Source organism: Thamnophis sirtalis, unplaced genomic scaffold, assembly GCF_051295495.1.
Source record: "Thamnophis sirtalis isolate CommonGarterSnake01/CBP01778 unplaced genomic scaffold, rThaSir2_p1.2 scaffold_3, whole genome shotgun sequence".
Classification (NCBI taxonomy): Eukaryota; Metazoa; Chordata; class Lepidosauria; order Squamata; family Natricidae; genus Thamnophis; species Thamnophis sirtalis.
The window spans coordinates 111351402-111366271 of NW_028261383.1; the positions used below are offsets into that span (position 1 = coordinate 111351402).

Here is a 14870-nt window from a genome sequence, read left to right on the forward strand (position 1 = left end):
ACTTAATTTCAGATAAAAGTCTAGGAAATGATATTGTACAGGTGTATATTTGAATACCATACTATTAGACAAGATCTCTGCTTCCTTGCCACATAAGAGAAGAGTAAAATGAATATTTTCTTCAGTGGCAACAAATTTTGATGATTCCCCTTACTCAGATTTGCCTCAGGGCTGTGACCTAAACTCAAAATTAGAGGAAGCTGAACTAATAGATGGGAACTGCTTTCTCTAAGGAAAATTCGAATTTTGGCTAGTTGGACAGAGGCACTTAATTTACCTTCCGATGCCATTTGGAACTTTCCATATCTCCAGATGGTAGAAGACACTTGGAATTTTCTATATTGTTGTCCTTCAACATTTCCGTGGAGATATGTGTTATGGGTGCATCAGAACATCTTAATTGCCTTGATGTATCAGAACACCTTGAATTTAGATTTTTTTTTCAATTTCAGACGACAAAAACATACATCAAGTCACTATTTTTCTTAAAAATTAATTATATTGGCCACAAGGAAAATTTGTGATAAAAAGTTGAAAGTTTGTAAAATGGATGAGATCCTTTATAATTGTTTTTAGCAGTACTCTATCAGGTCAGGTTTAAAGATATTGATAACATATTTAAACTGTGTTTCCCATAACTTACATACATGTTCACATATCCAGGATCTGTTTGGAATACAAGAATTTTTCACACACTTCTACAATATTATAAATTGGGATTCATAGAATGCCAGTTGGATTCATCTTACACATGATTTCTTATTTTGAAGTGTTCCTGGCAGATGCTTCTAATGAAAGTTCTTCTATAATCTTAAGATCATTTCATCATTGCTTTTATTTTTAAAAAGTTTATTTTAGTCTTGCTCCTGGGCATTCTTCCTTATAAACAAAAAACCCGAGGCCTAACATCAAGGCACCAAATGAGAAAATATTTTATTTTATTATTTATTACATTTTTATGCTGCCCATTTTCCTCATTAAGTGACTGGTTTCTTACTATTTATATCTAACCCTGTGAAGTGCTTATTTTACACAGTTTCAACTACTGTGGTAGTTCCTAGAAAAAACTTCACAGGCTGTTGTGAGATTTCTCTTAAGAAATGTCCTAATACCATATTCATCTTCAGCTGATCTTGAAATTCTGCTTTGCAAAAGGCTAACCAAGGCTTCATCTTAAGTGGAATTGATTTGCATAATGTTATTAATAAACATGCTGCAACACTGAAATAACTCCAGGCAATGAATTAATGGAGGTACAATATTTGTCAGGGAGAGAGGCTCTTGCTTCTTCTTGCCAAAACTTCCATTTACATGCAATTCCCTTATTGGAAAAGCCAGGTGCCTCTTCAATCATTGCCTATGCCACACCTTTTGATTCCAGTGCTTTGTATAATGTAGGTTTTGGAGAAAAGGCATTCTCCCAATAGACAATGAATGTTTGAATGTACATATTTATAGAAGATTTCTTGCACATCTTAGCACATGATCAAACTGTTCCTGAAGATATCGCACTCATTTTGAACATTGATTTTTACATAGAGAAAGGGAATGCTAGCAACACTTCACAGTGTTGTTACTGTTAGATTGGATTTAAATTGTCTTCACAAATTCCTACTGGTTGTGCTATTCAGTCATCTGGGAGGAGGAGAAAATTTAGCATTGACAGGAAATCTTTTGCCACATATCCAAAGCAAGACTGCAAGGAATATAAAGAAAATCAGGCTAGTATGATCTGCGCTTTCTGTGTACAGTTCTAAAAGATCAATTCTTGTTGAGAAAAAGAAAGGGGGAGTTGTTCATTCGGGCCTGACTGGACTTGGCCCAAATGAATTGAATCCAAAGTAGATCCAACCCTCTTTCATAAATCAAGGTTGGGAACAATCAAATTATGGATATAAAATATATGGAATCCGCTCACTCCAGTATGGGAACTCTATAGGCAATCACCATCTTCATTTCCTATTAAACATTTCTAGCTTTGAGACACTGTGAATTGCTTGAAAACACAAGAAGCAAAATTAAAGAAGCCAGATGGAACAAAAAGTACATGCCCTAAAATAAAATAGTTATAAAATGAAAACCAGGACATAGTTATCTACACTATCTACCCCCATTTCCAAAAAAACCTCAAAATAATTTGCTAGGACTTGGTGGCTTTAAAAGGAATCAGTATTATTGTTTGGTGTAGCGTAATGGTAACCACTACCAAAACAGTATGTAGAGAGTTTTATGGAAGTTTCATGTTGAAATATATACATCAAACTAAACATAATATGATTTCATTTGATCTTAATATACAATATCCTTTCTGAACTCAGCCATTCTTGCTAAACATGTGGTTTCTGGCTTCATGCATTGTGCAGTCTAGATCAATTGTGGTCTGTTCACAACTGATCCTGAGAAAGGAAGGTAATAAAGGAAGTTGAATTCATGAGGGGCAAGGTTGCATTCCTCAATGAAGATTATAAAATAATTTTAATCTGGTCATCTTTTTAACACATACTGGGTTGTCCTGGATCGTTATTTTAACTGGGAGAAAGCTTTAGAATTACAATTTTTTTCCTAATAGAATATTAGAGAATTAGAAGCTACAGTTTCATTCTTATATGGTAGACTGTTTCTAGAAAGCAACATTGGAGACTTTTGCTCTCTATTGAAAATGTCAGGGTAACCATTTCAATGTTTAATGTAAATTGTCTCTGGTGTTTTGATATAAAGCAAAAGCAGTTGGGTTTATCATGAGAAAAGCAAAACTTTATTAGGCTAACTGAAATTGTACAAATTCTGAAAGTTCAAAAATTCTGCCAGCTAATATATAGATTACATTTCTCCTTTCCATCTATTTGATTGGATTGCAGGAAATGCCCAGAAAGTGTCTAAAATCAGTAAAGAATTGGAGAAATATAGTTGAAATGTAAATAAATGTTTTATTTGACCAGGGAACTAGTGCTAAATGTTTTCTCATTTGGAAGTCGATATAGAGTTTAGGATGCTATTAGATTTAATCTTCTCTCAGAATACCAATTTGGCATCTGGACATGAAACATACTTTGTTATCTTAGATGGCTGAACTTTTTCAATCACAGAACTAGCCCAATGATAATGACTTCTGCATTGGAAAAAAAACTGTTTTAGATTACCATGGTGCACAGTAGATGGAAATTCTCTTGAAGCAGTTTGGAGATTTCGGATAGTAACTACATGGCATCCAAATTGTTTCCAACCACATGGAACCTACTTTGTCTTTAATCTCTTTGGTTATGGGCCCCCAAATACAAGTCATTTAAATTCCCAAATACAAGTAAGGGGACGCGGTGGCTCAGTGGCTAAGACACTGAGCTTGTTGATCAGAAAGGTTGGCAGTTTGGTGGTTCAAATCCCTAATGCCGCATAACAGAGTGAGTTCCCGTTACTTGTCCCAGCTTCTGCCAACCTAGCAGTTCAAAAGCATGTAAAAATGCAAGTAGAAAAATAGCAGCTTCCTTTGTTGGGAAGGTAACAGTGTTCCATGCGCCTTCGGCGTTTAGTCATGCTGGCCACTAGACAGGGAGACATCTTTGGACAGTGCTGGCTCTTCAGCTAAGAAACGGAGATGAGCACCACCCCCTAGAGTTGGGCACATATGTGCAAGGAGAACCTTTACCTTTACCTTAAATACAATTCCAATTGCTGGTGTTGAATATATAAAGGCCCATACAATCCATGAACACAGTTCTTTCTCTCTCGTCTATCATGAAGGATTAAAAGCTTTTCTCCAAGTGTTTCTTCTCTTAAAAATACTCACATGTCTTCAATTCATTAGTTATCCTCATTGTAGAAAGCCATCTTAAGGAATATTTACTTGCTACCTGATACGCTGAGTTTAAAATGCCAGTTTCAATTAAACAGCTGGGGGGGGTGGTTGGTAAACTATCAAAAGATTACAACCAGAATATGTCAGTACACCATATATATTTCCTAATTGATAGATTCAGGGTCATAACAGTAGTGTTTAAAACTTATATATTGTTCCATAGTGCTTTACAGCATTCTCTAGATGGTTTATAATGTTAGTATTATTTGCATATGGTCCCCAACAATCTGAGTCCTCATTTCACTGACCTCAGAAGGATGGAAGGCTGAATCAACCTGAGTTTGCCTGCAACACTGCATTCTAACCACTGCTCCACCAGGCAATAGCATGCTGCCTTCCAAGCCACAATTGATTAGGTGCCCTCATTTGCATAGGATAGCATAAACATTCTTGAGCAGAGTATACCCAAAACTAATCACTACTGTCCTTTTAATCGGCATGAAATGCTGTATATGGCCAGGCATGATTATGACTAATTACTCTTTCCTTCTCTTATTAAAAAGCATCATGTGAAAGTCTCAGGCAACCAAGACCATGATGACCAACAAAGGCCAATAACTATGAGTCCATGTGATGTAGATGATGGCATATAAAAGTTTGTGACTTGGAATGTAAGAGGGCTGAACATCAAAGTGTATGCAATGCATTAACAAATGGAATGAAAGAATGAAAGAATATTGTGTGTAAATACAGTGCGAAACTACAAGGAAAGGGAAGTTTGTAATAGTTCCAAATAAAAATTGAACGGTTTTTATTGAAATGGAATTGATTTATACATGAATGGGGGCAAGAGCAGGCTTAATTAGGAATGACATGCTAAAATATATTAATTGTTGAGGGTTGCATATAAAAACAGGAATCCATACAGTTGCAAATTAAACTCCAGTGAATGGGGATTATAGAAGAACCGGAGAACCATCTTGGGAGAAATAATGCAGCATTCTGAATGAATGTTATCTGGATAAAACATCATTCTGTTAGGTGACATGAATAGCTGGTAGGAATGAGAATGCAAATAACATGACTGGGCCTTTCAGAAACCCAAGGGAGAATGAGAATGGGAATCTATTTCTATTTTAAGAAAAAAATACCTGTTTTAAGTATAAAATGATTCATACATATGCATGTCAAAAGAATAAATATAAATCTGAAAGCATGACTGATTTTATAATTTACAAAGAAAGACTGTCTCTCAGTCTATGAATAAAGTATGTGAATATATAAAGAGTCGAGGTGGTGCAGTGGTTAGAATGCAGTACTGCAGGTACTTCAACTGACTGCTAGCTGCAGTTCAGCAGTTCAAATCCCACCGGCTCAAGGTTAACTCAGCCTTCCATCCTTCCGAGGTGAGTAAAATGGGGATCCAGATTGTTGGGGACAATATGCTGACTCTGTAAACCACTTAGAGAGGGCTGTAAAAGCACTATGAAGCGGTATATAAGTCTAAGTGCTATTGCTATTGCTGCTATGTGAACACAATGAAGCTGTTAAGTCCTGCTATCCTGAGTCATTGTGGTTGGGAGAATGGAACATTCCTGAGAAGGATGAGCAAAATGTATTGGGAGTGTATGCCAGTGTATTCTCCAGGTAGAGTCAACCAAGTAAAGATGGTCATCTGAACAGCCCACTAAAACAAACAAGCATTGCTATCAGACAGCAATAATATTTACTGGAATTGGGTGGTCATTTGAACAACAACACAAAGGCAAGAACACATTTTTTAAAAACCTGGATAGATAACAAGATAAAGTGAAGACGATACACAGTGTTGGATGGTGTCCTTGATGTAGCTAGGAATCTTGCTGCTGGTGGACCAATGCAGAAAAAAGAAGATCCAAAGCTGGAAAAACAGAATTTGGTGGAAAACTGGAAACATGGGTTAAACAAAAGGGAAGGGAAGGGAAGGGAAGGGAAAAAGAGAAAGAAACAAAAAATATAGTGGGTACAAAAAGAGGATGTATGAGTTCTGTTGAAAAAGCATTAGTAAATTAATTGAATAAATGGCCAGCGGATATTTTAAAAATATATATGGGAGTCATTTGAAACAAAGTGAAAAATAAGTTATTACACATTATCACGGAACTATGGTAGTGGAATGGATGAAAAAAAATCTGTGATGGAAAGGTGGCATGAAAAAATCCTGTCAATAAGGAAAAGTCCATATAAAGGAATGATTGCTACAAAAACTAAAGATAAACATTTTATAATACATATAGAGAGAAGACTGAAGTGGGCAGCTGTAACAAATCTAAATAAGTAACGTGGGAACACTTTTCAGTGTTGACAATAATTTAAGAGTGTAAGATGATGCTAATGTGTTTTGACTGCATTTGTGAAAACAAAAGCTATTTAATTTTATACACTGCCATCCTACAGCTTAAGGCAACCCAAGCATTTTTTGCACTAACTCAAATGTTTTTTTTTAATATTTATTAGCAGTAATCTGTTTTAAAATGTTACTACCCTGTTGACCTAAGGGAAAAAAATATACCTGAAATTTTAGTCCGGTTTTACCATTATATGACAACATAGATTAACTAAACATTTTTTGTAGATTTGTCTTAAAACTACTTGATAACTTATTGATCCACTTGAACTTAAAAATATGAACTTAAAGGAATCTCCCTGAGTAGAGATATCAATGATATAATATCAACTTTCAAAGCATCTGATTGCTTATAAAAGTTGATATGATTCACTTTCTATATTTATCTTAGCAATTGTTTTTTTTTAAATATATTTTAAGATTCTTTTTCCACCCAGAGTCACTTGTTGAAATGGATGGATGGATGGATGGATGGATGGATGGATGGATGGATGGATGGATGGATAATCTGCTTTCCCCATAAATCCACTTGCATTAAAAAAATGTCTTTAAACAAAATGCTTTCCTGAGCCCTAAAGAAAAGAGGTGCTCTGTGCGTTGATAGGGCAGTCACAGATTGTTAACTGATGGTGCATCTTCTCATAACAGGAGCCAAAACACCTACATTGAGAAGTGCTGGAAAGATGTTCAAGTGGGAGACTTTGTGCAGCTGCAGTGCAATGAGGTCATTCCTGCTGATATTCTGCTGCTCTACTCCTCTGACCAGAACAGGATCTGTTATTTGGAGACAGCAAATCTTGATGGTGAAACCAACCTTAAACAAAGACAAGTTGTGAAAGGCTTCTCCCATCAGGTAAGCAACTTTCCTCTCTCTCTCTCTCTCTCTCTCTCTCTCTCTCTCTCTCTCTCTCTCTCTCTCTCTCTCTCCCTCCCTCCCTCCCTCCCTCCCTCCCTCCCTCTCTCTCTCTCTCTCTCTCTCTCTCTCTCTCTTGGGGGGGGGGGGTAGAAGAGAACAGGGCCACCACCTCCTTTAGTGAAGGAAGGTGCACTTGTCCCAGGTTTCAAATATGGAGAAAGACATTTTCAGTATGTTTCAGGATTTGAAATCATTGATTATTTTCAGTCAAGACTAGAAAATTAAATAATTAAATATAACCTTCCCCCCACTTTTTTTCTCCTGAATTTTAAGTGTCTGGAACAGTTTTCTAAGCCACTGATTTTTAAAACCGACATAGAGTGCAGCAAGATAAGAGCATAAGCCTAAACACTTAGGGAATCATTTATATCCACCTTTGTTTGCCAAATGCATGAAGATGGGACCATTTCAGGAGCAGGATTCACGGTTCCTCAGGACTCTTCTATGGAAGCGCGGTATGGAGGTCTTGTGAGACAGCTTCAGATTCTTCTTCCAAGTTATAATTATTAGTAGAAGAGAGCAGAAGAGAGGAGAAAAGTAATCTTTATAACATATCAGCTGTTGAAATGTTACATTAATCTTATATAAAAGCTGGGTTTTGAAACATAGGTTTCGAAGTTTTGTCAGCACAGGAAAGAGGCATGCTCTACTCCAGACCTTCACAGAAACTCTCAGCCTGTCAGCACTTTTGTGTAGACTGTCAGATGCTTGACAAGCCTATAGTTGGGGGTGGGAGTGAAAAAACAGGTGATTTATTGTGCTCCATTACGATGAGCCAGCTTGCAGGCTGTACTGTCAGATGGTCATCCACCTGTGCAGATCGATTGATTGGTTATATTAGTGTGTACAGCCTCGGAATGAGGTTCTAAGTTTACCCCTAACCAAAACACAGTCATTAATTTCAAGCAAGCCACTAATGGTCCAGAAATATAATTTAAAGAGAATGTTTAAAAAATTCAGCAGGCAAGCAGTGACTTTTTACCAATATGTAACATTTCCTTGCACCTTCACTCAGTTTTCTTCAGAATATTTTTTTTAAATAACTATTTTATTTATAATAGTAAGAGATAGAGGGACAGCGACAGAGACAGACAGAGGGAGATGAAAATTGTGAAGGAAACGTAAAATCAGAAAAAAGAAAGAAAAAAGTGAAGTAAGACGGTAAATAAAAAAGATATAGAAAGAAGTGACTTGCAACCTTATCACATAGAAATAAACTTAGCAATACTTCACCCCTATATAGAGGCATATGTGGTATTGTGTTTTTATTCAAATGCATTGAAAGGACTTAGGTGAACTAAGTCCAATTTAAAATCACTTACTTCGGGAGAAAACTAAAGCTTCATCCACCCACTGGAAATGTTAATATCCATGTGCATTTTGGGATGCAAAATTTAGTGGGATATGAAAAATTGATAATAAATGTTAGTCTTACTTCAAATTTAAGCCTGATTAGCCAAAAATAATAGGTATTTTAATATCTCTGTTCCCACATTAATATTTTTTCAGAAGCAGTATAATTAATATTTCCTTTTATCCATTTTATATATAAATCCATTTGTGAAATTTTTAATTTTGGAAAAAATATATTATTTAAATTATAGAGTGATTTCTCAAACACCAGAGGTGTCAAACTCAAGGCTCACGGGGTGGATCCGGCCCATGGGGTGCTTAGATCTGGTCCATGGGGCCGCCTTGGAAACAGCAAAGGATCAGCCCATGGTGCCTCTGCCAGGGAAAACAGACCCTCCCCAGCTCCGTTTTCACTCCCAAGTGATTTGAATGGGCCACCCTGGCCACACTCACCCAGCCCCCTGAGGTCAAGCACAACCCTGATGTGCCTTTAATTAAATCAAGTTTGACACCCCCGATCTAGACATCAAATGTAAAGTATTTTTAAATGTTTCTGTTTTCAGTGCTACAGATTTAACCTTTTCTTGCCTTGCCTGTGTTGTATCTTCCTCATTATGTTGCATTCCAGATATGTTGGATTTCAGCCTTTGTCATGATGGACATTGAAGTCCAATAAATCTAGATTGTACCAACCTGGGGTAGGTTGGATTAATTTATTGGCTTCACTCAGCTACTGTTGTATTACAATAAGTACTTGGATGGGGTCACATTTTAGATTCATTCATGGCACATTAATCTGCAATTATCACTTCTAACCATTGAACAAATATTGGGACAGCTCTTATAAACCAGTTTAAAAAATATCCATTTGCTATTACAAATCACTAATTTTGTTTTGTTTGTTTCTTTACAGAATACGGAATTTGAGCCAGAATTATTCCAAAATATTATTGTTTGTGAAAAAGCTAACAATGATCTCAATAGATTTACAGGTTACATGTAAGTTACTGCAGTTTTTATTTTTACCATTCAATCACTATTATTAGAGCCAATAGAGAAAAGGGGAAAGTAATAAAATATGTATGTGTCATGATTTCACAGCATTTTATTATTTTTCATTGCTGCAGTTTGAAAAGGATGCCATAACAGTGTTGTGTTGTGTTGTGTTGTGTTGTGCTGTGCTGTGTTATGTTATGTTATGTTATGTTATGTTATGTTGTTATGTTATGTTATGATTGTATTCTACTCAAAATGTTTTGAGATATTGTGAAAAATTTACATAACTATTATTGTACTCTCCCAAGTATGCAAATAGTCCAGAAATAAATATATTCAGCAATATTTGCTATATTCATTCTTCTTCAGTGAGGATTAAGACTGAATAGACTGTTAGTACTGCTGATGTCCTTCTGCAGAGAACTTTGTGTTTGGCTATAGCACTTTAACAATAAATTTTCTTTTATCATCTACCACAGTATCGTTATAAAGTGGGAGCAATTGTCATTGTTTAAGTATGGAATTAGATGAATTTGTGTGATTATTATAGGGTGAGCAGCTAACATCTTCAGAAAGAATTTGAATGAGCTCATGAACTTTGCAGTGCATCCTATGTCGGAATTAGGAATTCAGAAGACTATTTTGTGACTTCGTTTCAAACAGATACACTATATAAACAAGTCAACCACATTTCTGCAAATTCTGCTTTCTTCAACTTAAAGTCCCCTTAGGTCCTCTTTAGGCTTTCCAAAAATGCAAATGTGGGGGATAGTTAATGAAATATTTGCCTCAACCATTTCCATCCTCAATTTCCTTTAATAATGAGAAATATCTGAAAAGCTGTAACCATATTCATCTTCCATAGATTCAGAAGTCTATCATTTTCATTCCAAAGGATGCAATCCTTTATTTGTGCCAGCCTGGCTGTTTCCTGACAGCAATATCAGGAAAAGAGAAGTGAGGCTTAGGTATTCAACCCTGTCTGCTCTTTGGGTTTACTAGGTGAATTACTAAAGAAGGCCCATGAGCTTTCCAAAAATATATTCGCCAATCAGGTTAATCCATCCAACTCCCAACATGATATATAAACTAGTGGGAAGTGTACTGATAAATTATTCCATAACGCACTGAATGTTTTATATTTTCTAAAAGTGAACTAATACAGCCTTCTTCTATATTGCCCCATCTAAGCACTGCAAGTTATCCAGAATATATTCTTGTTGCTAACTATCTGTAGTTAATTATTCTGACTCATGAAGAGTCATTGGGTTTATACAGCCCATGTGATATGAAACTAGTACTACTGAGCCCAGAATATTTAAATATGCAAACAAATGTCAATTCGCAACAATGGCAAATGTAAATCAACACTGCTGGGTGTGTCTCATGATTGCTCTTCCTAGAAACTGTCTTATGGCATGCCAGTATCGGGATAATCTGAAGATAGGCTATAATTATTTTGTTTCTATGGATCTTCATTTTTTTTGAAGCCAAGTATTTTAAAATTGGGAGAGGCCCAAGCCTCATTGAATGTTATTATTGATGAGGTCTGAGGCTGATCCTTTATCTGTTCCTTTTTTTAGTGGAAAATTAACTTGGTTTCCTACATTAAAAGCAAATATTCAATGCATAGAACTGTAAATACAATCACCCATTCCCTAACCTTTCCCATAATTATTTTGCAGTATGTACAGATAGCAGTTAACAGAAAGACTGGCATAAGAAATGAAGCAACCTATAGTTTGCATAAACCGTCCCAAACTGTCATTTGTAGCATCCAAATTCAATGGTCAAATACTGGTAGAGAAGTTTTCTACCAATTTCTGATGTAAAGTAAAAGAAATAAGGCATTGACTTGGACAGGACAGGACAGGACAGGAAAGGAAAAGACAGGACAGGACAGGACAGGAAAGGAAAGGAAAGATCCCTCACAGATAAATCAAACAACCCACTTGCATGGCATCATCCCCCTCTCCTCTGTGAGAAAGAGACAACAGAAATAATACCAAAATGGCATTCCTTCTTGCTGTTAAAACCTCATTTACTCCAATCCTGAATATTAATTTGCTAGAAATGTCTAGCAAAGTCAATTTTTCTGAGTGTCAGGGGTCTGATAGCTTCAACAGGTGGCATTTATCAGAAATGTGGTGATGTTCTATATGGCCCTCCAAAGTCTTTCTCTCGCCTTAGAGAAGGAGAATTTGTGATAAACATTCCATTCAGAATCCTCCAAAAGTAAGCTTGAAAGATGGGTCACAGAAAAAAGCTGAAGCATTTTGAGGCCTTTTTTCAGACAAAAGACAGATGGTTGCTTTAAAACAGCCTTTGAGCATTAAGTATGAAGAATCCAATCAAGTGCCTGTGAGCGTTTCACCATGTACATAAATTTATCTGCAGTGGCAAGGACATCCTTTTTTAAATGCTGCTGGCAAATATACCCAATGTATTGAATTTCCACTGCTGACACTTTGGTACAACAGAAGGTAGGAAGAGCCTCCGAGATCTTTGAACACTTACATTAAAAGAATGTATTGTGTCAAATTTTTTAAAAAATGTGTTGTGTCAAAACATTACATGGTGATCTGTAGAAGCCTAGGGCTCAAGACATCAGAGAAATCATCTTTTCTGTAATGTAAATTCTCAGCCTTTTAACACTGATTTGAAACCGCAGCATGGTAGTGATCCCCTGCAGTACTTTATACCATCAGTGAGCCTCAAAACATAATCACCCACGGTCACGACATTAGTAGTGTATTATTTAGCATTGAGAGAACAAGAAAAAAAGATATGAAGAAAACAACACACATATTTCTTCTTTGCAGGGAACAGCCTGATTGCACACGAATTGGACTGGACAATGAAAGCCTTCTTCTTCGTGGTTGCATAATAAGGAATACAGAGGTTGCTATAGGAATTGTTATCTATGCAGGTAATTACTGGATTTATTTTTCATACAGCTACAGATTGATACTAGGGTCACAAAAAGTTCTTTCCCCCAGTACTTTTTGTGCAATGTAAAATTCGTTTTGCCTCTGGAACTTTCTCTGTAAAATGCAGAGTTGAAGTTGTTGTTGTTAGTTGTGAAGTCATGCTCGACCCATTGCGACCCCATGGGCAACGTTCCTCCAGGCCTTCCTGTCCTCTGCCATCCTCTGGAGTCCATTTAAGCTCACGCCTACTGCTTCGGTGACGCCATCCAGCCACCTCATTCCCAATCATCCTCTTCTTTTTTCCCTCAATCTTTCCCAGCATTAGGCTCTTCTCCAGTGAATCCTTCCTTCTCATTAGGTGGCCAAAGTATTTGAGTTCCATCTTCAGGATCTGGCCTTCTAAAGAGCATTCAGGGTTGATTTCTAGGACTGACCAGTTTGATCGCCTTGGAATCCAAGGGACTCGCAGGAGTCTTCTTCAGCACCATAGTTCAAAGGCCTCAATTTTTTGGCACAGTCTTTCTTATGGTCCAATTTTCACAGCCATGCATTGCATCTGGGAAAACCATTGAGTTGAGAAATCAATCCCTATTAATTTTTTATGCCAGCTTCCACACTTCATTATTTTGGATACTTTTTAATCTGAGCAATAATTTTAGAGAACTCAAAAACTGCCTGGGTCACCATTTGTAGTTTAGTCTGAGAAATATATTCTTACTTAATGCATCACTTTGGCTAATTATATCTTGCTTCTTGAAAGGCAGCTTTATAATTTGAGTGAAGAAGAAGAAATGCTGCATTATACAGTACATACAGGAAACCAAATTGTGGCCTTTGATGGCACTCTTCACAGGGTTGCGAGCAGGAGGATTGTGCTGTTTTTGTAAACTACCTTAGGAATACTTATTGAAGATCACTACAAAAGCAGCACTTAATCAAGATGTGTAAAAGGGAAAGGGAAGAAAGGTTTATGGTGTGTTTCATTAGTGTCTGAATATAGGTGAATGGTTATACTACACAGAGAGAAGAATGCATTGTCAAGAATGATTTTTAAAATAATGGGTTCTGGAACTCTTCAAATTCTTAGAGTGGGAAAAGAGGAAGTTGCAATCTTAACTGATCTGAAGAGTTGTCTTCACCTTATATTGTAAATATAAAATCCCCATCCCAGGTCCTCAAGAACTGCTTAAATTTCATTCCGGTTTTCTCTGAATAACTTGGATTCTGACTGGGATGTCAGCATGCACTTTTTTGGGTTTGCGTAAAACTGTTGCAATTGCTGTGCTGATAACAACAGTAAAACTATCATTTGGGAAAGAGACATTTGGAACTAATTTCCATCCTTATCTTGTCACTTTAAATGCTGTAGCAGCTCTTGACTTTAAGAACACAGGCATAAACCTAGCATACCTCTTGGGAATACTTTTATTTTCCTAATAAATTGCTTTTCAAAATTTCTTTTCTTTGATGCCAGAAGTGTTCCCACAATACCAATTGCTCATGAGCAAGGAAAAGTGGAAACCTCATATCACAATTATAACACTGGCTTTGTTTTTATATTGTATTTATTAGAAATGTGTAAGGCCACCCAACTCTACAATAACCCTGAGCAGGTTACAGTAAAAAAAAAACAACCATATAAATACCATTAAAAACCCAAGTGCCAGAATAAAAATAACCATTAACTAGCACTTAGCAATTGCAATGGCACTTATATACTGTCCCACAGTACTTTGCAGGGCTCTGTGAGCAGTTTGCAAAGTCAGCATATTGCCCCCAAAATTTAGGTCCTCATTTTATTGACCCCGAGAAGATGGGAAGGTGAGTCCACATTGAGCTGATCTGAATTAAACTCCTCGCTGTCAGCAAATTACCCTGCGATACTCTATTCTAACCACTACACCATCAAGGCTCCAAATAATATTCAAATATATAGGATTATCACCTAGACTCTAACCCAAGTCTTGTGGAAAGAGCTCAGATGGGGGAATAATGCATCTGGGATGGTGCTCCAGATGGCAGGGATTTCAACAGAAAAGGCATGCCTCCTAGATCCCATCAGGTGGAGCTGCTTAATGCATGGGACATTGAGCGTGCTGATTGAATATGCCTAGTTGCGCATGCCAGACAAAAACCACAGAAAATACATGGTGCTTTAAATAATGAGGCCCTATGTAATGAAATTCCTTGGTTACAACTTTTCCTGAAATGGGAACCATTAGATTCCAATTTACTCTGTGTTTCTTTCTGGCCTGCTGTTTTGTTGGTACTTCAGATTCACTTTGGGAAGAACTAAACAGCATTAAAATTATTCACTGCTGGATCTAACTTATTGGACTTTCTTTATGTTCACCCAGAACACGCACTAGTAGATTCTCATTAAGTCACTCTGGCAGCTGTGAAACAGTCAAACTTACTTAGAAATCAGTCGGCCATCTAATTAGGTTTTAAGGCATTAAAGTACTCTGCATTTTTTTTGGCTCAGGTTGATATTCA

General features: G+C 36.7%; 1 protein-coding gene across 2 annotated transcripts in view; it reads left to right on the plus strand.

Moving 5' to 3' along the window:
* ATP10B (ATPase phospholipid transporting 10B (putative)) overlaps positions 1 to 14870 on the plus strand; it is a 151832-nt gene that overhangs the window by 96665 nt on the left and 40297 nt on the right. For both annotated transcript variants that reach the window (XM_087709679.1, XM_087709680.1), the window contains 3 exons: positions 6828 to 7032; positions 9362 to 9447; positions 12267 to 12373. In XM_087709679.1, coding sequence (XP_087565805.1) covers positions 6828 to 7032; positions 9362 to 9447; positions 12267 to 12373 — 398 coding nt within the window. The remainder of the gene's footprint in view (positions 1 to 6827; positions 7033 to 9361; positions 9448 to 12266; positions 12374 to 14870) is intronic.